Below are 23128 nucleotides of genomic sequence, written 5' to 3'. Positions count from 1 at the left end.
TTGCTCAGGCCTGGCAAAGAGTGCAATTCTATGAGATTTGTTGAAAGAGGACATCTCTTCCCTTTGACAGATTTAATAACAAACCCCAATGGAGGTGTTCCATTCTTTCTCCTCAGATAGGCAGGGGGTGGACCAGACAGTTTGAGCCAGTAGGTTGATGGTGACACGGGAAATTAGAAAGACTGTGGAGGATACTGTTAGTGTTACCCTAAAGCCATCTGCCCCTTCTCCTCACCACAGACCCTGGTTTTGTTCTAGCCCCAGGAGATGAATCATGATTAGGCTAAAGCCAACACAGTAATTTCATTTGCTTTTCCTAGATTCTCACTTCCCCGGTTTCCTCTGTAGTCAGGATACCATTCTAGCCAATGAGACATAAAGACAAATCTGCTGAAAGGCTTCTTGCTTCCTGATTAAAGAGTTAGAAACTACCCCTTAATGGAAGAAACTACCCCTTCCTCCTCCTTCCTGCCAGGAATGTGCTTGTGTGAGGACATGATGGCTGGAGCTGTGGCAGCCATCTTGCCATCAAAAGGTAATAAGCTTAAGAAAAGCAAGCACAGTGAATATGGCTGAACAGAGAGATCAATAGCACCTGGTCCTTGCTGACATTTTTGAGCTGCTCATCAACTCTGGATCAGACTTCATTTTTTTTTAAGGTTTCAATATTTTATTCAAGTTTTATTTTAAGTGATGTTAATTACAGCATTTGAAGGGGAGGAACTAATTCCACACAAAATGGAAGACGCTAAAATGTACCCATTAAACTGCTAAAAAATAAACTGAGTGGCGAGAATACAAGAGAAGTTCAGTTTAGATTCTGAGTGTTGTCACCATGTGATTACAGTCACAGAGACTCTTCCCAGCTTGCACCTGGAGCTCTTAGAAGCTATTTCATACTCTGGTGCAAGGGCAAAAAAAACACAACATGAGAAAAAACACAATTAAGTCCTGAATTATTGGCTTCATCACATCCACCTTCTCCACCCCAAAATGGCACAGAAGAAACAGCTACCACTCCCTGCAGACTACTTTTGGTGTAAAAGAGGTGATGGATTGGGGTGGAAAAAGTCCCTGCCTAAAAAAGTCCCTTTCAGATGAGTTTGTATACACCATCCAACAGCCTCTCCTCAATCAGGATAGGAAACCAAGGTTCAATTCTCAGGAAGTCACAATTTCATTCATTTACTCAATACGAATTTACAAAGCGCCTGCAAATTATCAACTTCCACTTGCAGCCGTTTCTAGGTAAAAAAGGAACCTGACATCTCTAGAGGGGCAGCAAGCTCCCCCTCAAGTCTACAGCTGAAAGGACCTTTTTTGAAATTGGGTTTCTTCTGTACCTCTGAAAAGGTAACACCCTAAAGCTGAATCACCTTTAACCTGGAAGTCTAACATGATATTTAGCGATACTTGCATCTCAGACATACAACATTAAAAGGTACACTAAATTCTGAAGGTAGCTATGCTGAAAAATAGTTTAAAATTAAACAATTGTACAGTATTCATTTATGCTTGAAACTCCAGTCCTAGACCAAGCTTGTGGCCACCAGCGTTGACATTCTTGCCATCCAGCAGAGCTGACAGTGTCAGTTTGATACCTGGCTTTAGGGTCTGAGTATATCCTAACCCTATGAGGCTGGAGTTGTTCACTTTAGCCAAGAAGCAGGCGTCAGGGTCGATCTGGTAATTGGCTGCTATTCTGAAGCGAGTGTTACTGTTTCCCGCTGTCCAGGCTAGATTAACAGCAGTCTCCAACTTCTTGTTCACCTTCTGATAAATGGAGCCACCAAACTCTGTCCCATCATTTATATTAGTGTGAAGCTGGAACTCATCGGTCTTGTAGCCAACTGCAAAATTGCTCTGGGTCACTCGAGACTTTGCGGTCTCAAAATTCATCTGGTAGCCAGCCAGCCAGCCCTCATAACCCAACACCAGAGCACCCCGGATGGAAGGCCCGGCAATGTCGAAATCCACATCACAGCCCAGGCTGATATGTTCCCGCTTGTACCCAGTCTTGATTTTAGCTTTTTTTTTTTCCCCAGTGTTTGGAGAGAAGGATGAATTGAAGGTCAGCTTCAGGCCACGTGCAAGCTGATCTTCCACAGTAATCTCCGTGCCTAGTGTGTTGTTAGTGTTCCATTTCTCCGTAAACGTCAGACCATATTCGGTCCATCTGTACTTGGTTTCCAGACTGTCCGTCACTTTGGTGGTCTCGGTGTCGGCTGAACCTGAGCTTGTAAATTCCAGTCCATTCTCAGATTTTGTTTTCAAATCAAGTGTTATTAAGCCAAACCCATAGCCCTTGGTGAAGACATCCCTGGCAGATTTGCCAAGATCAGCATACGTGAGAGGCACAGCCATCTTCTGCACCCCTCTTTGCAGGTTGCACACCTTGGCAAACGCTGTTTTCTGTCCTAATGGCCGGACATCTAGGAATCATGCTCCATGAGTTGTGAATCCTCCAGGAAGAAATCCAGACTTCATATTGAGATAATTCAGAGTCATAATGATTTAGCCACAGTCTGTTTAGGTCTTTTGTTACACGTAACCTATCTGACACAAAGGGCAGAAGCAGACAGACACCAGTTGCAGAATTCAAGTCACATGGATGAGACCTGATAAGAAGCAGGGGCAGGCCAGACAAGGACCTGGAAGGCAGCAAGAAGCAAAGCTCAATGGCATCACCAGGCCAAGGAACAATTTCTTGGCATTTCCTGGGCTACGTGGCCTACCATCAACAGAAGCCTGAACCTGCTACACCGGCCCATGGCTTTGATGGTACTCCAGGTGTCTCTCATCGGTGATTACCCAAAGCTAGTGCACAAAGAACTGTTGCCTTTCACAACCACAGAGTTACAGGGGTCTGGGGTTTTGACATATTGTAACCTTGGACAGAGCAAAGAAGCTGACCTTCTCTCTTTTTAATTCAGTTCAATACTAAAAAATAGCTAGGCTCATTGCAACTGTGGTCCATGCATTAACTAATAGGGCAGCTATGGAAGTTCTGTGTATTCTTTCCTAATGGTTAGTTATTGTAAACTTTTTCTATTATAATGACCTGTTAAAGTCAGGAAGTAAGCTGCAAAATCCACATGAATTGAAGATCAGACATGAGGCTTCAGATACATTTCTCACTGCGGCGGACTCAAACAGTGTTCACGCTCCTCTGTTGTCAGGGGTACTCTGGGGGAGAAGTTGGAGGCTCACAGCAACCTGTGAGCCAGTTCATCAGCAGGGAGGCTTTATCCTCAGGGCAGCCAACTGGGGCAGGTCAGAAGGGATACCTCCAGATCTGCAAGACAGGGACTTCCCTGGTGGTCCAGTGGGTAAGAGTCCATGCTCCCAATGCAGGGGGCCCGGGGTTCAATCCCTGGTCAGGGAACTAGATCCCACATGCATGCCACAACCAAGAACTGGTACAGCCCAAATAAATTAATTAATTAAAATTAAATTAAGGAAAAAAAATTGATAGATCTGCAACACAAAGGAGTCCAAATTCATGGCCAGAAAAAAGCCACAGGCCTGGAGACCAATTCAGGATCTGTGTGAAGGGGGAAATCTGGGCTCAGGGGAAGAGCCGAGCCCTGAAATCCAGACCATGGAGAACAAAGGCATAGCACAAGCAAAAAGAAATAGAAGCATCCCTGAAGAAAGAGCTGCTTTGCCGGCAAGTTTCTTCTTCATGCCCACATGCGGCAGGGGAGCCCAGACCTGCAGAGGGAGGAAAGCGCTTTGGCTGGTTAAGAACTGGTGGCAGGAGTGTGGCTGCAACCAGGGTTCTGACAGTGACTCATGCCTCAGGAATAGTCATCACAATGGCTTTCACTTGGGGGCCTGCCGTGGGCCACACACAGTGCTAAGTGTCTTTTCAAATCCTCACAAAACCCCATGATTTAGGCCCTATTATCATCCCCACTTAAGAGCTGAGAAACTGAGGCCGAGAGAGGTAAAGTCACTCTTGGTCTCTAAAGTCTCCCTGCTGGTGAGCGGTAGAGGCAGATTTCAAAGCCCAAGTTCGGACTCACCTCTGTAATCTCAAGTCTACCCACTCGCCACCTTCCCGCCTCCTTCTCCATGAACTCTTCCCAAACCTGGCAGTTCCCACCAATCCTGTCCTTCTTTCCCACATTGCAGTGCCTGTAACAGCCTGCTTGGTGCTGAGTTACTTATTGCTGCCATACGGTGACCAAATGTTCCCTGAGTGTGCTCCCTGCCCTGTCCCCCCAGTAGCCCTGTAAGCTCTTTAGGAACCATAACAACTAGGAATGCTGCTAGCTGCAAGTAACAGAATGCCCAACTAAAGTAGCTCCCATAATAAGGTCACTTATTATCTCATACAAGAGTTAGCCTAGAGGCAAGCGTCTTCCAGATCATGTTAATTTAGTGGCTGGACAAAAACAGGGCTTTGGGTCAGCTTCCCTGGTATTCTCTTTTTTTTTTTTTTTTTTTTAAGATTTATTTATTTTGTTTTTGGCTGTGTTGGGTCTTCATTGCTGTGCATGCGCTTTCTGTAGTTGCGAGCAGGGGCCGCTCTTCAATGCTGTGTGCAGGCTTCTCATTGTGGTGGCTTCTCTTGTTGCAGAGCGTGGGCTCTAGGTGTGCAGGCTTCAGTAGTTGTGGCACGTGGGCTCAGTAGTTGTGGCTCACGGGCTCTAGAGTGCAGGCTCCGTAGTTGTGGCGCACGGGCTTAGTTGCTCCGCAGCATGTGGGATCTTCCCATAACAGGGCTCGAACCTGTGTCCCCTGCATTGGCAGGCAGATTCTTAACCACTGTGCCACCAGGGAAGCCCCTCTCTTTTTTTTAGCTGCGTTGGGTCTTCATTGCTGTGTGCGGGCTTTCTCTAGTTGCGGCGAGTGAGGGCTACTCTTTGTTGCCGTGCACAGGCTTCTCATTGCGGTGGCTTGTCTTGTTGTGGAGCATGGGCTCTAGACGCGCAGGCTTCAATAGTTGCAGCAGTCGGGCTCAGTAGTTGTGGCTCGCGGCTTAGTTGCTCCACAGCATGTGGGATCTTCCCGGACCAGGGATCAAACCCGTGTCCCCTGAATTGGCAGGCAGACTCTTAACCACTGCACCCCCAGGGAAGTCCCCCTGGTATTCTCTTGACTTTATCCACATGGTCATAAGAGGCCTGCAACAGTGACAAGCAGTCCATGCTCACACCATATCATCCAAAGACAGGAAGCGCCCCTTGTATCCCTTGTCTGGAGAGCCATTAAAATGTTCCCTGGTGCTCCCCTGTGATATTGTGATTTACAGCAAAAAATATATATTTGGTCTTCATCCCTGTTCCTGGCACAGAGCTCATTATACCCTCGGAATTTCCTAAGTGATAAGAGCCATAAGGTGAAAAGAGAATCTTTTGTTATTCATAACAAGGTCCTTTCAACCACACCTGAATTTATGTTAAAAAGGTGATTTTTGGAAAACCCCTAGATCAGCAACCACAGGATGGGGGCTGGTTGCCAAGGGGAAGCAATCATGTGATTAGAGATGTGGAACTTTCAGTCCCCGAACTCAGCCTCCTGGGAGGGGAGAGGAGCTGGGGACTGAGTTCAATCGCCAGTGGCTGATGGTTTAATCAATCACGTCTATGTGATGAGGCCTCCATTTAAAAATGTCCTAACTGAAGGGGTTCAGAGAACTTCTAGGTGGTGAACATGTAGAGGTGCTGGGAGGGTGGCACACCCAGAGGGCGTCCCTTCCCCGACACCTCGCCCTATGCTTCTCTTCCACCTGGCTGTTCTTGAGTTGTATCCTTTTATATTAAACTGGTGATCTTATAAGTAAACTTTTCCTGAGTTCTGTGAGCCATTCTAGGCAATTAATTGAACTCAAGGAGAGAGTCATGGGAACCTGCAACTTATAGAGAGTGAGTTAGAAGCACAGGTAACAACCTGGACTTGCAGTTGGTGTCCGAAGTTGGGGTTGGGAGGAGAGGGACACTCTCATGGGACTGAGCCCTTAACCTGTGGAATCTGACGCTAACTCCAGGTAGATAGTATCAGAACTGAACTGAATTGGACAACACCCAGCTGGTGTCACAGAATTGCTTGGTGTAGGAAAAGCCCTCACATATTGGGTGACCAGAAGCATCAGAAGTGAAGTATTAAGAGCAGAGAGTTTCTCCCTTTACATCCCCCCACACACGCTTCTCCTGATGTCTCATTGGCCAGCATTGTATCCCACACCCAGACCTAAGACAACCGCTAGCAAGAAGACTGGAATGATCATGACTGCTTTAGACCTGGCCCTGAGTGCACCTGGGGGGCCCACACACACACCTTGACAGTGTCTGACATAACTGTGGTCTGGAGCTCTCCTCACTTTTAAAACCTCTCTGGGTGATGCTAACATTCTGTCAGGGGTAAGAATGGCTGGTTTGGGCTTATTAACATTTGGCCTTTGGGGCTGGGGAAGGGGTCATGAAGCACATGGCCGCCCAGTACCTGAACCAAATCTGAGTCAGGCTGCAAGGAAGGGGTTTGACTGTGAGTAAACAGCCGTAGCTCTGACACAGGGGCCTCTCCTTCTAGGCACGTGATAGGTGCTCAGTAAGCACTTGGTGTATTGAACAGTATCGGTCACTCCCAGAGATGGTTTGAAATACCCTCCTCCACCCAACAGTAGCAATTTCAGTTATCTTATAGTTATTTCAAGTTTGGAAATGTATTTCCTTTGACATAATATATATTTGTCCATAAATATATAAATGTATATAAAATATATATAATACATAATGTTGTATAACGTGTGAGCAGTGTCAGGCTCTAAGAATAATTTCAATAATTATATTAACCAGCGTTTCTCTGGGCGGCTTCCTAAGTGCCCATCATCCCCTGTGTTAAGCAGTGGAGGTTCTGATACAGGCATGATGATTGTGTGGGAAGGCAGGCTTGGGCATAATGATGAAGAATGCAGGCTCTCGGGTCATAGCGCAGCTCTACCACTTGCTGCTGTATGATTTAGGCAGATCCCTCCATTTCCCCATCTGTAAAATGGGGATCGTAATAGAGCTCTGGTTTTTGGTGTTCTAGTTGCCCTTGGGTTCAAATCCTAGTTCTGGCACAAACTAGTCATGTAACCTTAGGAAAGTTTCTTGGCCTCTTTGGGCCTATATTTCCTCACCTGTGAAATGGGGATAATAAAGGCAAACTTATCAGGATGTTGGGAAGAGAAAATGAGAATACAGAGAAAGTTCAGAGCACAGAGTCATCATTCAAGAGAGCACGCAGGAGAGCAGCGTGTCTAGAGGTCACAATAAAGACTGGTCCAAGGGACTTCCCTGGTGGCGCAGTGGATAAGACTCTGCGCTCCCAATGCAGGGGGCCCAGGTTTGATCCCTGGTCAGGGAACTAGATCCCACATGCCGCAACTAAGAGTTGAAATGCCGCAACTAAGGAGCTGGCGAGCCGCAACTAAGGAGACCGCCTGCAGCAACTAAGACCCTACACAACCAAATAAATAAATAAATAAATAAGAAAGACTGGTCCAAAACACCAAGGATCTTGACATGACAGCAGCCTTCAGATGTCTGAAGAGAGGCATCTGGGAGAAGCATTCAGCTTGCTTGTTGTGATCCAGAGGGTGGAAATCCCAGAGAGGGAGATGCAGCTTTAAGGAAGAGAGATTCACCCTCTCCACCAGGAACAGCAGCCTCGAGGGTAGTATCTCAGGAGACCCGGCAGTACCAGGCAGAGGCCAGCTGAGCCAAGGTCCCACTGTCTCTGGGTGCTAAATGCATGAAATCCAATCAAGGAAACCTAGCCCCAGCTCCCCAAAATGTTAAGGAGCATTTCTCTTACATGCATAAGAACAACTTGGGGGGGCATGTCCAAAAAGCTGACCGAGACCCCACCCTGGAGATTCCAGTTCAGTAGATCTGAGGAGATTCTGCATTCCAGCAGGATGATGCAGGCTCCAAGGACCAAACTTGAGGACACCTGGCCCAAACTTCCACCTGCTGCTGTCTCAGAGCCCCAAGGTGGGGCTAAGCCCACAGTTAAAATCACTGTTCCAAAGGAGAACTTTATGCTGAGAAAGATAGGCACAGAGAACCTGGCGCCTTGACAGTACTCAGAGAGAAAACAAAACAGGTGCTAATGCATTCTGGTCCTAAATCAGGAGGTGTGCACACAGGCGCCTAGGGAGGAGAGAAGTTATTCAATGTGATCGCTAGAAAGGTCGGGGATAAGATAGCATATCAGGGTGCACTCCAAAAGGCACCCACCCAGCCAGCCCTTGGCTGGAGACTTGGGGGAGACCATGACCACGGAAGAGTGGAAGGGAAGAGTGGCAGCCCCAACTGTAGGGGGCACCACTCATCTTGAAGTCCCTGTGAAAGGCTCCCCTAGAGTTGCTCGCTCCTGGGGACCCTGAAAATGAGGCTACAAATGCAGAGTCTACACCCTCTGGCACAGCACTCAAAGTCCCTCAGTGGCCCCAGCCTAGCATACAGGTACCTTTTCCTCTGAGTGGCTCCTCCTGGAGCTGATTTATTTGCAAAAAACGGGGAATTCTGTTCCCCAGTTCTGTTCCGCTGTGTGCTCCGGCGAATCCCACTCAGCATTCAAGACCCCAGCCAATATCTCTTCTCATGTGAAGCCTTTCCCAGCGACCTGGACACACAGGCACACAGCAATCTTTCCTCCCACCTCTGGGCCCCCCATCACCATGCTGCACTCTAGAGCAGAACTGAATACATGCCCATATAGCCTCATGAGGGCAGGGAGCTTTGTCTGTTTTGCTCACTGGTGTGTTCCCAGCGCCTAGGACAGTAGCCAGCATGTAAGAGAGGCAGTGTAAACATTTGTTGAATGAATGAATGAACTTTGCAAGACAGAAGCTGCCAGCCACTTCCACCAAGTGAACCAGCAAATCACCCCTGGACCAATATTCTCAGTGGAGGGCAGAGTCCCAGGAGACCCTCTTGCTTATGCAACGCTGAGGCAAGTAGACATTCATTGCCCAGAACTTCCCACAACCGGCCAAAGACCACTGCTCCCAATCTCCCTTGGTATGCAGAAGTGAGTACTGAGGAACAGGGGGCTAAATTTGCAAAGGGCCACAAAAGTCTCCGGCGCAAGCCCTGCACCCCCAAAGAGGGATGTTGTGGGAAGCTCTCCGGTGAAGAGGTTTGATGTTGGCTGAGAGCAACTTGCTAGAAAACACACCACGGTCTCCAAAGGGTGGGGGCCTGTGCATGCCCTGCGTCTACTCCTAATGCTGGGCTCTGACGTCAAAAAAGGGGCACAGCTTGGGGCTGAAGCTGACTCCTTCTTAGGACCCAGCCCCTCGGGCACTGAGTGAACATGAACTGAAAGAATTAAAACTTCGGGAGCTCAAGAATGAGCAGCCCCAAACTCCCCGAGAGCCAGGCCACAGCATCCCTGAGCAATCAGGTGAGGAAGTGCAGGACCATCTGGGACTGGGGCCAACAGTTAAAACCCTGAAAGCTGGGGCCCATGAGTGGACAGGTCACCCTCTCCAGATGTCTTCCCATGTAGCACTTCAAGGCTCGACCGAACGCATTGGACTGAGTAAGCGCCATGGAATCTTGGATATTTTAGGAGGCCTCACTAGGGACACACCAGCAAATGGATTTTTTTCCATGATTAATTGGAAAAATAAGAGCCGTGATTGCATTTTGGAAAGCTGGTAATTTAGCACCCATTCAAACCATTGTTTTAAATTATTTACGTACACAACACGTATTTGGTGAAGATGAGGAGAAACTGATTCTCTCTTATAAAACTTGAATATCTTTCTTTAGGTTCAAAACAATGGATTTATTGCATGCATTTATTATAGGCAATTTTCTAAACCAGACAGCTTCCTGGGAAGCATAGACACCATTTAAAATTTGGATGCTAAAATAAATCACTTGTTCTTGATAAACAGCACTGGGCTGGCATTAATCAGCTTCAGGGTCACAACTGACTGCAGCTGGTAACTGCAGTGACCTGCAGAGGGCGGAACTCGGAGTGGTGGGATGATTTACTGTATGTACAATCAGCACATACTCTTGGGAAAGGAGAAAAACAAACTGCAGAAGTAGGTCAGCAGGCGTGAGGGGGAATTTGGTTTTGCTTTGCTTTTTTATTTCCACTGAGCACATCTCTTCAGTCTGAGCCAAACCAGTTAATTTAGGCCAGGGGTCGGCAAACTTCTTCTGTAAAGGGCCAGACAGTAAATATTTTAGGCTATGCAAGCCAAGAGGCAAAATTGAACAACTGTCAGCTAAAGGGCTACATGGTCTTTTTTCACATTTATATTTAAAACTGTGAAACCTATTCTTAGCTCTCTTAGCTCTTATGTAAGACCAGGTGGTGGGCTGGATTTGGTCTGTGGGCCATCGTTTGCCAAGTCCTGATTTAAGTTCCCAGGCCCTAGATGTCTGTCTTACAAAAGTGATGTTTTGGTTCCTTTACTGGCAATTTCATAGCTGATAACCCCTCAGAACAATTCTAAATAAAATAATGATACTACCCGATGTTTGCAGAGCACTCTACAACTTCTTCCCCATCTTTGTAAATGACACCATCACCAGGAGTCATTCTTAATTCTATCCCTGCCTTTCCTTCCTACTATCAGCAAGTTCTGATGGTCTGGCTCCAAAACATGTCTCAAAACCAACCACTGGACTCCAACAGATACTTGCACACCCGTGTGTGTTGCAGCATTCTTCACAATAGACAAAAGGTGGAAATAACCCAGATACCCACCAACAGATGAATGAATGAACAAAATGCATAATATCCATAGGATGGAATATTATTTAACTGTAAAAAGGAATGAAGTTCTAATACAAGCTACAATGTAGATGAGCCTTGAAGACATTATGCTAACTGAAATAAGCCAGATGCAAAACGACAACTAATATATGATTCTACTTATATGAATTATCCGAGAATAGTCAAATACATAGAAACAGAAAGTAAAATAGAGGTTACCAGAGACTGGGACAGGGGGAGGAATGGGGAGTTATTATTTAATGGGTACAGAGTCTCTGTTTGAAATGATGAGAATGTTCTGGAAGTGGATGGTGGTGATGGTTGCACAACATTGGGAATGTATATAATACCACTGAGCTGTACACTTAAAAATGGTTAAAATAATAAAATTTAATGTATTTTACCACAATTTTCTAAATTAAAAAATAATGTAAACACCCACCAGAGTCATATCCCCTGCCACCACCTTAACCCAAGTGACCATGATTTTTGGCTTTTTAACTAGCCTCCCAGTGTCCCCTCTTGTCCCCTACACGGCATTCTCCACAGAACCACAGAAATCAGGTAACCACTCTCTTACTTAAAACTCTCCAGTGGGGCTTCCCTGGTGGTGCTGTGGTTAAGAATCCACCTGCTAATGCAGGAGACACGCATTCGAGCCCTGGTCCGGGAAGATCCCACATGCCGCGGAGCAACAAAGCTCGTGCGCCACAACTACTGAGCCCACATGTCACAGCTACTGAAGCCCACGCACCCTAGAGCCCGTGCTCTGCAACAAGAGAAGCCACCGCGATGAGAAGCCCGTGCACCCCAACAAAGAGTAGCTCCCCACTCGCCACAACTAGAGAAAGCCTGCGCACAGCAATGAAGACCCAACACAGCCAAAAATAAATAAATAAATAAAAATCTTTAAAGATCTCCAGTGGTGTCTACCCATGCTCCTGGAAGTGTGGGCGACAGACCAGCCACATCAGCATCTCTGGAGAGCTCGTTTGAGATGCAGAACCTCAGGCCCAGCCCAGACCATCCTATGCCCGTGTGTGACAGAGAAGCACCTGTGCAGCAGACCACGCCCCCACCTCAAGCCCCAGCTCTCCTTCCTGCCTCCAGTCTTGGGTCGGAGAAACTCATTCCTATACCTGACTCCTTTTCTAGTCTCCCTTGCAGCTAAGAACCATTCTGATTAGTCAGAAGTAAGCAAAATCATGGGACTTCCCTGGCGGTCCTGTGGTTAGGACTTAGCCTTCCAGTGTAAGGGGTGCGGGTTTCGATCCCTCATCGGGGAGCTAAGATCCCACATGCCCGGTAGCCAAAAAGCCAAAACATAAAAAAAAAAAACCAGAAGCAATATTGTAACAAATTCAATAAAGACTAAAAAAAAAAAAAAAGGCCCACATTAAAGAAAAAGAAGTAGTAAGCAGAATCTGCCTTGTATGTAGATGTGATGCCTGGAGTGGCCGCAGCCGCTTACAACCAGTGGGGACAGGTTGAAGAGTGGCAGAACGTCAGCCCAACATCATCAAGCCATTGAACTGTATCAACAGCCAGCCAGGTTCCCATTACCATGAGAGTAAAATCCAAGCTCCCTGCCAGTGCCCACAGGGCTCCCACAGCCAGCCTCTGCCTGACCCCCGGCTCCCCTCACACTGCTCCCCCCTCCACTTACAGCGCTCCGGCCACCAGCCAGAACTTCCTCGCTACCCCTTATGGGTGACATTTTTTTTTTTTTGCACCCCATGTAGGGAGGTTGGAAAATGGAGTTTAACCAGTGCTATTGCCACAGAAGGGTTGAACTACTATGTGGTTTTTGAAACCACGTGCATAAATCATTTTGATAAAAGTTAATTTCTAAAATGTGAAAACAAATTCACTGCCCAGGAACATCATTTTACAGCATCTTCTCTTTTCATTCCATGATTGGCTTACATTTGTACTCTAGTAGGGTTGTTTTTTATTTTATTTTTTCTCTTTTCCAAAAAGCAGGCATGGAAATGGTACTTTTTAAATTTTTTTATTAATTATCCATTTTATACATATTAGTGTATACATGTCAATCTCAAGCTCCCAATTCATCCCACCACCACCATCGCTTTCACCCCTTGGTGTCCATACGTTTGTTCTCTACATCCGTGTCTCTATTTCTTCCTTGCAAACTGCTTCATCTGTACCATTTTTCTAGATTCCACATATACGTGTTAATATACGATATTTGTTTTTCTCTTTCTGACTTACTTCACTCTGTATAACAGTCTCTAGGTCCACCCACATCTCTGCAAATGGCCCAATTTCGTTCCTTTTTATGGCTGAGTAATATTCCATTGTATATATGTACCACATCTTATTTATCCATTCGTCTGTCAATGGGCATTTAGGTTGCTTCCATGACCTAGCTATTGTAAATAGTGCTGCAATGAACATTGGGCTGCATGTGTCTTTTTGAATTATGGTTTTCTCAGGGTATATGCCCAGTAGTGGGATTGCTGTGTCACATGGTAATTCTATTTTTAGTTTTTTAAGGAAACTCCATACTGTTCTCCATAGTGGCTGTATCAATTTACATTCCCACCAACAGTGCAAGATGGTTCCCTTTTCTCCACACCCTCAGCTTTTGCTGTTTGTAGATTTTCTGATGATGCCCATTCTAACTGGTGTGAGGTAATACCTCACTGTAGTTTTGATTTGCACTTCTCTAATAATTACTGATGTTGAGCATCTTTTCCTGTGCTTCTGGGCCATCTGTATGTCTTCTTTGGAGAAGTGTCTATTAAGGTCTTCTGCCCACTTTTTGGATTGGGTTGTTTGTTTTTTTAATATTGAGCTGCATGAGCTGTTTATATATTTTGGAGATTAATCCTTTGTCCGTTTATTTGTTTGCAAATATTTTCTCCCATTCTGAGGTTTGTCTTTTTGTCTTGTTTGTAGTCTCCTTTGCTGTGCAAAAGCTTTTAAGTTTCAGTAGGTCCCATTTGTTTATTTTTGTTTTTATTTCCATTACTCTAGGAGGTGGATCAAAAAAGATCTTGCTGTGATTTATGTCAAAGAGTGTTCTTCCTGTTTTCCTCTAAGAGTTTTATAGTGTCCGGTCTTACATTTAGGTCTCTAATCCATTTTGAGTTTATTTTTATGTATGGTGTTAGGGAGTGTTCTAATTTCATTCTTTTACATGTAGCTGTCCAGTTTTCCCAGCACCACTTATTGAAAAGACTTCCTTTTCTCCATTGTATATCCTTGCCTCCTTTGTCATAGATTAGTTGACCATAGGTGAATGGGTTTGTCTCTGGGTTTTCTATCTTGTTCCATTGATCTATGTTTCTGTTTTTGTGCCAGTACCATATTGTCTTGATTACTGTAGCTTTGTAGTATAGTTTGAAGTCAGGGAGTCTGATTCCTCCAGCTCCTTTTTTTCCCCTCAAGATTCCTTTGGCTATTCACGGTCTTTTGTGTCTCCATGCAAATTTTAAGATTTTTTTGTTCTAGTTCTGTAAAAAATGTCATTGGTAAACTGATAGGGATTGCATTGAATCTGTAGATTGCTTTGGGTAGTATAGTCATTTTCACAATATTGATTCTTCCAATCCAAGAACATGGTATATCTCTCCATCTGTTGGCATCATCTTTAATTTCTTTCATCAGTGTCTTATAGTTTTCTGAGTACAGGTCTTTCACCTCCTTAGGTAGGTTTATTCCTAGGTATTTTATTATTTTTGTTGCAGTGGTGAACAGGATTGTTCCCTTAATTTCTCTTTCTGACCTTTCGTTGTTAGTTATAAGAATGCAAGAGATTTCTGTGCATTAATTTTGTACCCTGCAACTTTACCAAATTCATTGATTAGCTCTAGCAGTTTTCTGGTGGGATCTTTAGGATTCTCTATGTATAATATCATGTCATCTGCAAACAGTGACAGTTTTACTTCTTTTCTAATTTGTATTCCTTTTATTTCTTTTTCTTCTCTGATTGCCGTGGCTAGGACTTCCAAAACTATGTTGAATAATAGTGGTGAGAGTGGACATCCTTGTCTTGTTCCTGATCTTAGAGGAAATGCTTTCAGTTTTTCACCATTGAGAATGATGTTTGCTGTGGGTTTGTCATATATGGCCTTTATTATGTTGAGGTAGCTTCCCTCTATGCCCATTTTCTGGAGAATTTTTATCATAAATGGGTGTTGAATTTTGTCAAAAACTTTTTCGGCATCTATTGCATATATTGAAGAAGCCTTGCATCCCTGGGATAAATCCCACTTGATCATGGTGTATGATCCTTTTAATGTGTTCTTGGATTCCGTTTGCTAATATTTTGTTGAGGAGTTTTCCATCTATATTCATCAGTGATATTGGTCTGTAATTTTCTTTTTTTGTATTGTCTTTGTCTGGTTTTGGTATCAGGGTGATGTGGACTCGTAGAATGAGTTTGGGAGTGTTCCTTTCTCTGCAATTTTTTGGAAGGGTTTGAGAGGGACAGGTGTTAGCTCTTTTCTAAATGTTTGATAGAACTCACCTGTGAAGCCATCTGGTCCTGGACTTTTGTTTGTTGGAAGATTTTTAATCACAGTTTCAATTTCATTACTTGTGACTGGTCTGTTCATATTTTCTATTTCTTCCTGGTTCAGTCTTGGGAGGTTATACCTTTCTAAGAATTTGTCCCTTTCTTCCAGGTTGTCCATTTTATCAGCATAGAGTTGCTGTAGTAGTCTCTTATGATATATTTCTGCGGTGTCCATTGTAACTTCTCCTTTTTCGTATCTAATTTTATTGATTTGAGTCCTCTCCCTCTTTCTCTTGATGAGTCTGGCTAAAGGTTTATCAATTTTGTTTATCTTCTCCAAGAACCAGCTTTTAGTTTTATTGATCTTTGCTATTGTTTTCTTTGTTTCTATTTCATTTATTTCTGCTCTGTTCTTTATGATTTCTTTCCTTCTAACTTTGGGTTTTGTTTGTTCTTCTTTCTCTAGTTCCTTTAGGTGTAAGGTTAGATTGTTTATTTGAGATTTTTCTTGTTTCTTGAGGTAGGATTATATTGCTATAAACTTCCCCCTTAGAACTGTTTTTGCTGCAACCCATAGGTTTTGGATCATCATGTTTTCATTGTCATTTATCTCTAGGTATTTTTTGGTTTCCTCTTTGATTTCTTCAGTGATCTCTGGTTATTTAGTAATGTATTGTTTAATAACATTCTTTACATGGTTGGTTATTTACATCAGCGGGCTCCAACTCCAAGTGTCACCTGTTCAGATGGCCCCTCTCTACCAACACATCTGAAGTAGAGTGAATCCCATCACCTGTCTTAAAATTCATGGCACCGAGTACTACGAGAAATCAGCATACTTGTTCATTCATTGACTGGTTTGTTATGTCTCCCTACCCCACCCCCATTTTAGAGTTTAGATCCCACGAGGGGAACCAAGGCAGGACCTCGCCTGTTCTGCTTACTGTTGTATCTCTGGTCCCTAGAAGGGTGCCCAGCACCAGATTGGGGCTCAATGAATCATCGCTGATTGAATAATGAGTGAACTTACGAATATTTGTCACATCCCTCATTCAATTAGTTCTAACCACTACCCTGTGACATAATCAGTATAAAAGTATCTAAAACCATTTTGCTGATGAGCAAAAGGAAATCCAGAGAGATAAAGTGTTTCCCAGCTAATAAGTGGCATCTTCGTCCAGTGTGTAACCCATCAAGTTGACACAACGGAAAGCAGTCAAGCCTCTGATTTACCTCCTACATGACCTTGAACTAGTCACTTAGGCCTTCACAGTGCAGTTTCCTCTTTGAAAACAAAACTGACAGTACTTTCCTCATAAGACTAGAGGATTAAAGGAGACAGTCAGAGATAGCACATGGCACGATGCTTGGCACATAGGAAGCACTAAAAACACTAAAGCACTAAAAATAGTTATTCTCCTTGCTAGTGCATATTCATTATTCATGGGCCTCTATAACAATAGTGCCGTAGTTATTATGTTAGCTCAGGGATACTGAATGCCACACCCAGGACCGCGCTCGCGTGGGTCCTGACCTCACACCCACACATCTGCCTCAAGCCCCGTGGCCCCCAGCACAGTCCTCACGCCCCTCTCCACACCTCAGGGCCGCTGAACAGAGGGCAGGCAGGATTGGGAGCTGTAGAGCAGGGGAGAGGTGCTCCAAGCGGTGGCTCTGTTGGCCTCCCGTGTGCTTTCAGGACCCAGCCCTGCCTGCCCCCCTCCAAGACCCACTCCATTCATACCCGCACCTTCCCTAGCAACAAGCAACTCGGGCCCAGAGCTGCTGGCTAACTCAAGGGAGCCCTTCGTGGGCCCCTCTACACCTCCCTGCCTGTGGCCTGGGCAGTTCCAACTCCCAGCACAGGTTCTGAGATGAGGCTGAAGGCAGTGCTCTAAGGCTGCATGCAAGCCTGCGTCTGCATCTCTGTCTGCATGGAAGCAGGTGGCTCTCTGAGCTCCAGACCTGTGCTGGGCACAGCCAAGGGTAGCTGGGGGCTCAGTGGAGCCCAGCTTGGCTCTGCTTGCTGTGTGGCCTCAGCTGGTCCACTCCCCACTCCCTCTGGGGAGCATGTCTCTTCACCACGGGATGATGGAGCACATGAAGTTTGGCTGACTCTGGAACCTCGGGCAAGTTGCTTAAAACCTGGAAGCCATATTGTGTGCATCAGAATCTCCTGGCCAGGAATTAAGAGAGAGGCGGGGCTCCACCCAGAAGAGCAAGGACTACCACTTACTGAGTACCTACCATATGCCAGGCACTCTTCTCCATGTTCTACCCATATTGTCTTATTTAAGCTTGATGGCAACCTTGTGAGGTATGAACTATTATTATTTCCATTTTGCAGATGAGGGAACAAACAAGAAAAAAAGCTTTCATCCAAAGTCACACAATTTTTTAAATTTATTTTTTATTTACTTATTTTTTGGTCGCACCACCCAGCATGCGGGATCTTAGTTCCCCGACCAGGGATCGAACCTGTGCCCCCTGCAGTCGAAGCACAGAGCCCTAACCACTGCAACGCCAGAGAAGTCCCCCAAAGTCACACAGTTAAATAAGTGTGGGAACCAGGTTTGAATCTAGGCAGCATGACTCTGGAGCCTCACACGTCCTCCCCTGGCTCCATCAGATCTCACTGGTTTGAGCACCCCATGGTCCACCTAATTGCCACCCCTCACAGGGATCTCGGGCAGGAAAGGGCTGAGAGCCTGTGGTAGAGGAGGCAGCGCCCTTGGGCTTGGATCAGCCCTGCCAGATGTAGCATCTGCTGCCCCAAAGGTCAGACGGGCCCCCCTTATGAGGTCCCGCCAATGGACATGGGAGCCACTAATGAGGCCATCATGACAGACGGAGGCCAGCATGCCAGCTTCCCCGGAGATGGCTCTCCCTCCAGCGGCACGGCAATGGGCCTTGGGAGGGGCAGTGGGCCCCTGGTGGGACCAGGTGTTCTGGGTTCCTGCCATTCCTTGGAAAGTTCTGTCCTGGCTCCTTCCTTCCTCTGTCCTTTCTCCTCCTCTGACCACCTGGAGGCCAGTGACTTGGCTCTAGCTGCATAATGATTCCTTTCTCCTCCCAACGCTGGGGAGAACTAAAGAAGCAGACATTTGCATCTTCATCCTCTCCCCTCCACTTGCCCACCTGACACATGAAGTTACTATATCACTTCATAGAAGTGACATCGAATCATAGAATCACAGGCTCTCACAGAATGCCACTCTTAGGACTTTAGAATCGTCTTGTCCAAGGGTTTTCAACAGGGACTAGTATTATTCCCAAGGGGCAGTTAGAAAAGAGCAGGGTTGTTTTGGTGGTCACAATGTCTGGGGGTACTACTGGCACTTAGGCATGGCCCAGAGATGTTAAATGCCCTGTACTGCGTTAGAACAGTTCTGCACAGTGAAGAATCACACCACCCAAAATGCCAATAGTGCCCCAACCATCACCACCAATTTTTACAGAAGAGGACACTGAAGTTCAACAAGGAAAAGTGATTCATTCAAGGTCACTGTGGCAGAAACTGCCAATTGCCTACCAATTTCCCTTTTCCTCGTATTCCTTAGAAAAAGAACCTTACAAACAGCTGAGTGCCACCCAGCTCAGAGATTCCGTGTCCCCACTTCCCCAGCAGCTCTGTGCAAGCTGCATGCAAGGTCCAGTCCAGGGAATTAAGCGGGTGTGTTGTACGGGACTGCCGAGAAGTCCCCTTGAATGTGTGCCCTTTCCTGCCCTGCCTCCTCCTGCCGCCTGAGATGCAGCTGAGCAGCATCCTTGTGCCACAAGGCAATGCACTAAGGATGGAGGAGCAGTAGGATGGAAGGTGTCCAAGGTCCGGACGAATGTGGAGTCCACCCCAGCCCTGAACTACCTGCCTTCAGATATCTGATACATGAAAGAGAAATAAATTCTTTTTAAAGCTATTGTTATTTGGGAGATTTTTCTAGTAGTTGCCCCTAAATCGATATAGTCATGTAACTGGTTCAGATTAACATTCATCAAACATTTTTGGGGCATCTAAATGTGTCAAGCAGCAAGCTGGGCATCTTCACAGGCATTATCTTCCGAGGAGATCTGATTCTTAATCCCATGTTGCAGATAAACATTTTTCTTTTTAAAAAAAAGCAAAGACCTAAAAGAGGAAGTAACTTCCTTACCCATGGCAAAGAATGAGCAAGTGGCAAAGCCAGGACTGAAACCAAAACTTCCTAACGCCTTGACTATTGCTACTTCTACTTGTGGCAAGAGGAAAGCTGGGGCAAAGAGAGTAACTACGTGAGGATGGCATCACTCATCCTGCATGACTAGGACAGACATGTTCTTGGCCAATGTGGGGCTCTTTGTGATGAAAATCAGCCCGGGAAGGCAGCAGAGCCTCCTGTAGTGACTAAGGCAGGGGTTGCTGTTTCTCAAGTAGGAAGGTCACAGTCACTCATTCTTCATGTGAACTCCTGGTCACGGTGGACAAGGTAATTCAGGCCAGTTCTCTACTGAGGACAGTGGAAGGAAGGTGAGCCAGAAAATTGGAAAAACATCTTGAAAACGACAAAGACGACAAACCACTGAGGAAGTGCTGGGCTAAGATCTGGGAGAAGACAAGAATCCAGAAAGAGAAACCTAGCCCACAAAGCTGCTATTGTCCAGAGGACATTTGCTTGCCCGGGAGAAACAGGTACTGTAGCAGGAGCTGGCTCTGAGTGTCCCCTCAGGGCTGGAGGGAAAGAAGTGAAAACCCAGAGCCTGTCACAGGTGGGAGCTCTGAAACCCACAGCCTGCACAGTAGTGGAACTACACACCCCAGGTGGGGTATGGAGAAGACATAAACCAGCCCTCGCACAGACTTGCACCCTGGATTCTTTTTTTTTTTTTTTTGCGGTACGCGGGCCTCTCACTGTTGTGGCCTCTCCCGTTGCGGAGCACAGGCTCCGGATGCGCAGGCTCAGCGGCCATGGCTCACGGGCCCAGCCGCTCCACGGCATGTGGGATCTTCCTGGATCGGGGCACGAACCCGTGTCCCCTGCATCGGCAGGCGGACTCTCAACCACTGTGCCACCAGGGAAGCCCGCACCCTGGTTTCTTACCAAGAAATATCCAGCCTTGAAATTGAATTGTTGTGATTCCAGAATAGTAGCACACCCAAGCATTTATGCAAAGCAAATAAAAATACTTTCTGGATTTTGAATCCAAGTCTTCAAGATAGTATTCCAACATCCATGAGAAAAACCAAGGAAAAAACAGACAGTAGAAACAGACCCAAAAGTACATGAAGTATTGGTATTATCAGATGCAAGCTAAAAACAACTACGCTTACTGTGTTTAAAGAAATTAAAGGCCAAACTTTAAAAATCTGACAGGGAACTGGAAACTATAAAAAGTGATATTGCAGGTTTGAAAAGAACCAAATAGAAATTCTGGCTCTGAAAAAAATAGCCCAGAGAGATTAAAGAGGGAAAATACAGAAGTGAAAGGAAGAGACAGAGAAGACAGAGCAAGAAGGCCTATCATACTTCTAATAGAAGTCCCAGAAGAAGGGAATAAAAAGCATGTGGCAAGGCATTCCTCATGTGAATCTATCCTGTGGGAGTTTTTTATGGTAATGAAGGGATTTTACCCTTCAGTAAGTAGAACACTGGTCACAGCCCTGGGAGAAAATGATCCAAACTTTTCCTCCTTTGTCAAAGCCCTCTCCTAACTTTCAATCAGCAAAATCCTGAGCAGAGGGAGATCCTGTTGACATCGAACTGAAGACTGAGATGGCAGAGTTTTGCAAGACACAGGAAGAGGTGTGGGGTTGGGACTCTTTTATCTTGAGAGGTGGGGAAGAGTATCCATAAGAACTAGGTGGGAACACCAAGACAGGGAGGGTGTAGAGAGACCTGGTGGAGGAGCCTGGGGAAACCTGGGGAAACAGAGGTAAGACCTGAGAGAGGCTCCCAGGAACCCCTTTGAAGGTTTAAGCTGCATTTAACTACCTTTCTCCCCTAAGTGTCTGGTTTCCACTGGCCCAATCATACTCATCCTCGACCGTGGTCCCATCACCAGGCGTGGTCCTCTCAAGCCAAATCTAAAGCAGCTCCAGGCCACCTCTCCCTCACGCACGGCCCCAGACAGTCCACAGGAAACATGCTCACATCATTCGGCTTGCCATCTGTGGAAGTGGAGTTGGCTCCCAAAGCAGATGGGTTTTTTTTGCTCACCCTTTGCTCTGCCTTCTCAAGTTGAAAGCCACAGACTCACCTTTAGATTCCTTTTTTTTTTTTTTTGGCCACACCATGTGGTTTGTGGGATCTTTGTTCCCTGACCAGGGATCGAACCCAGGCCCCGGCAGTGAAAGCACCAAGTCCTAACCACTGGACCACCTGGGAATTCCCTAGACTCCTTAGATTTATGTCAGATATGACCTCCTGGGCCCCCCCAAACTCCAGGAGACATACATCAAGTATACACCAAGGGGTCTCCTTGAAGCTCACCTTAACAGGTTTGAGGTGAGGGGGACCCCCTCCCTTTTGGGGTTGGAACCCCAACTGTCCAAGGGGTTGGGACTCATAGCACAGCTTTCTACAAAAAAACTCTCTCAAAATCCCCCAGATCTCCAGTTCCTAATCCTCTTTTGCCCTCAGCCATCTCCCTGGTTCTCAACCACAGTGTCTGTCCTACAACTCCTTCTGCGGGGCATCTTGGTCTTCATGCCTCAGCCAAACCTGGAAGAGGAAGAGTCCTGATTTAATGTGTCATTATATGTGTCCCTATAACTAAATGGAAAGTTCTGGAAGGAGATACCATATAATACTAACAATATAATTATCAGAAGCTGGAGCTGTAATTTATGTTTTATTTTACCTTTATGCATATTTCAGATTTTCTAAAATGAATTGTTTCACACAGAGAAAAAAAATTTCATTTATTCAAAAAAAAAAAAAAAGGTGTGGTCCCTGGAGCAAACATTGCTGGTTACCCACCCAACCACCACTTCCCCACTCCATCCCCACTAAATAACCATTCAAGAATGTTTTTATATTAGGTGGCCTGAGCTTCAGAGGAGGCTGGACTCTGCTCCAAGTGATACCTGGCAGTCACATGTGATAATTCTTTTCCCCTTGCCAGCGACTGCCTTAGAAAGGAACACATGACACGAGAGTATAAATAAATTGTGGCGCATTAATGCAAAGGAATATTATTCAGTGAGAAAAAGAAATGAGCTATCAAAGCACAAAAAGACACGGCGGAAACTTAAATGCGTTATCACTAAGTGAAAGAAGCCAATCTGAAAAGACTGTATGATTCCAGCTCTATGACATTCAGGAAAAGCAAAACTATGAAGACAATAAAAAGATCCGTGGTTACCAGGGGTTATGGAAGAGGGAAGAATAAACAGGCAGAGGATTTTAGGTCAAACTATTCTCCTGAATGGTGGATACATTTGTTGTTATACATTTGCTGTTATACATACAAATGTTGTTATACATTTGCCCAAACTCATAGAGCTACAACTCCAAGAGTGAACTCTAATGTAAACTACAGACTTTTGAATAACAATGATGTGTCAATGTAGGTTCATCGATTGTAACAAACAAAATGTACCCACTGTGCTGTGGGATGTCCATAGTGGGGGAGATAGTGCATGTGGGGGGCAGGGGTAGATGGGGTCTCTCTACTTTCTGCTCAAATTTGCTGTGAACCTAAAACTGCTCTAAAAAATAAAGTTTATTGAAAATTAAATGTTTTAAAAAGACATGAGAAAAAAAACAGTTCCTTTCCTGCCCGTTAACAAGACCTCACGAGATGTGATGCAGCATCCAATGACACGCTGTGCAGAGATGGAGAACACCAGCTTGTTGGCAGTGGTGGACCAAGGATGGGGCGGGCGTGGTCCACCCCAGTGCAGGCGAAACAGGGGTGCAACGGCAGAGAATCTTA

General features: G+C 45.6%; 1 protein-coding gene and 1 pseudogene across 2 annotated transcripts in view; both read right to left on the bottom strand.

The window, feature by feature from the left end:
• Positions 1 to 647: 647 nt before the first annotated feature.
• On the bottom strand, positions 648 to 2770 carry LOC111172422 (non-selective voltage-gated ion channel VDAC1 pseudogene; annotated as a pseudogene).
• A 2527-nt stretch (positions 2771 to 5297) lies between these two features.
• Positions 5298 to 23128, bottom strand: part of ZFYVE27 (zinc finger FYVE-type containing 27) — a 67947-nt gene continuing 50116 nt past the window's right edge. The window contains exon 10 of one of the 2 annotated variants that reach the window (XM_089897989.1): positions 5298 to 23124. In XM_089897989.1, the coding sequence (XP_089754115.1) occupies positions 22976 to 23124 (149 nt within the window). In that variant the 3' untranslated portion in view covers positions 5298 to 22975. The remainder of the gene's footprint in view (positions 23125 to 23128) is intronic. The other variant, XM_089897988.1, reaches the window with a different exon arrangement.

Source organism: Delphinapterus leucas, chromosome 16 (assembly GCF_059928025.1).
Source record: "Delphinapterus leucas isolate spDelLeu-1000000601 "Yukka" chromosome 16, BTC_Dleu_Yukka2, whole genome shotgun sequence".
Classification (NCBI taxonomy): Eukaryota; Metazoa; Chordata; class Mammalia; order Artiodactyla; family Monodontidae; genus Delphinapterus; species Delphinapterus leucas.
The sequence above is the reverse complement of the archived record's forward strand: the minus strand, read 5'-3'. Positions and strand labels throughout refer to the sequence as shown.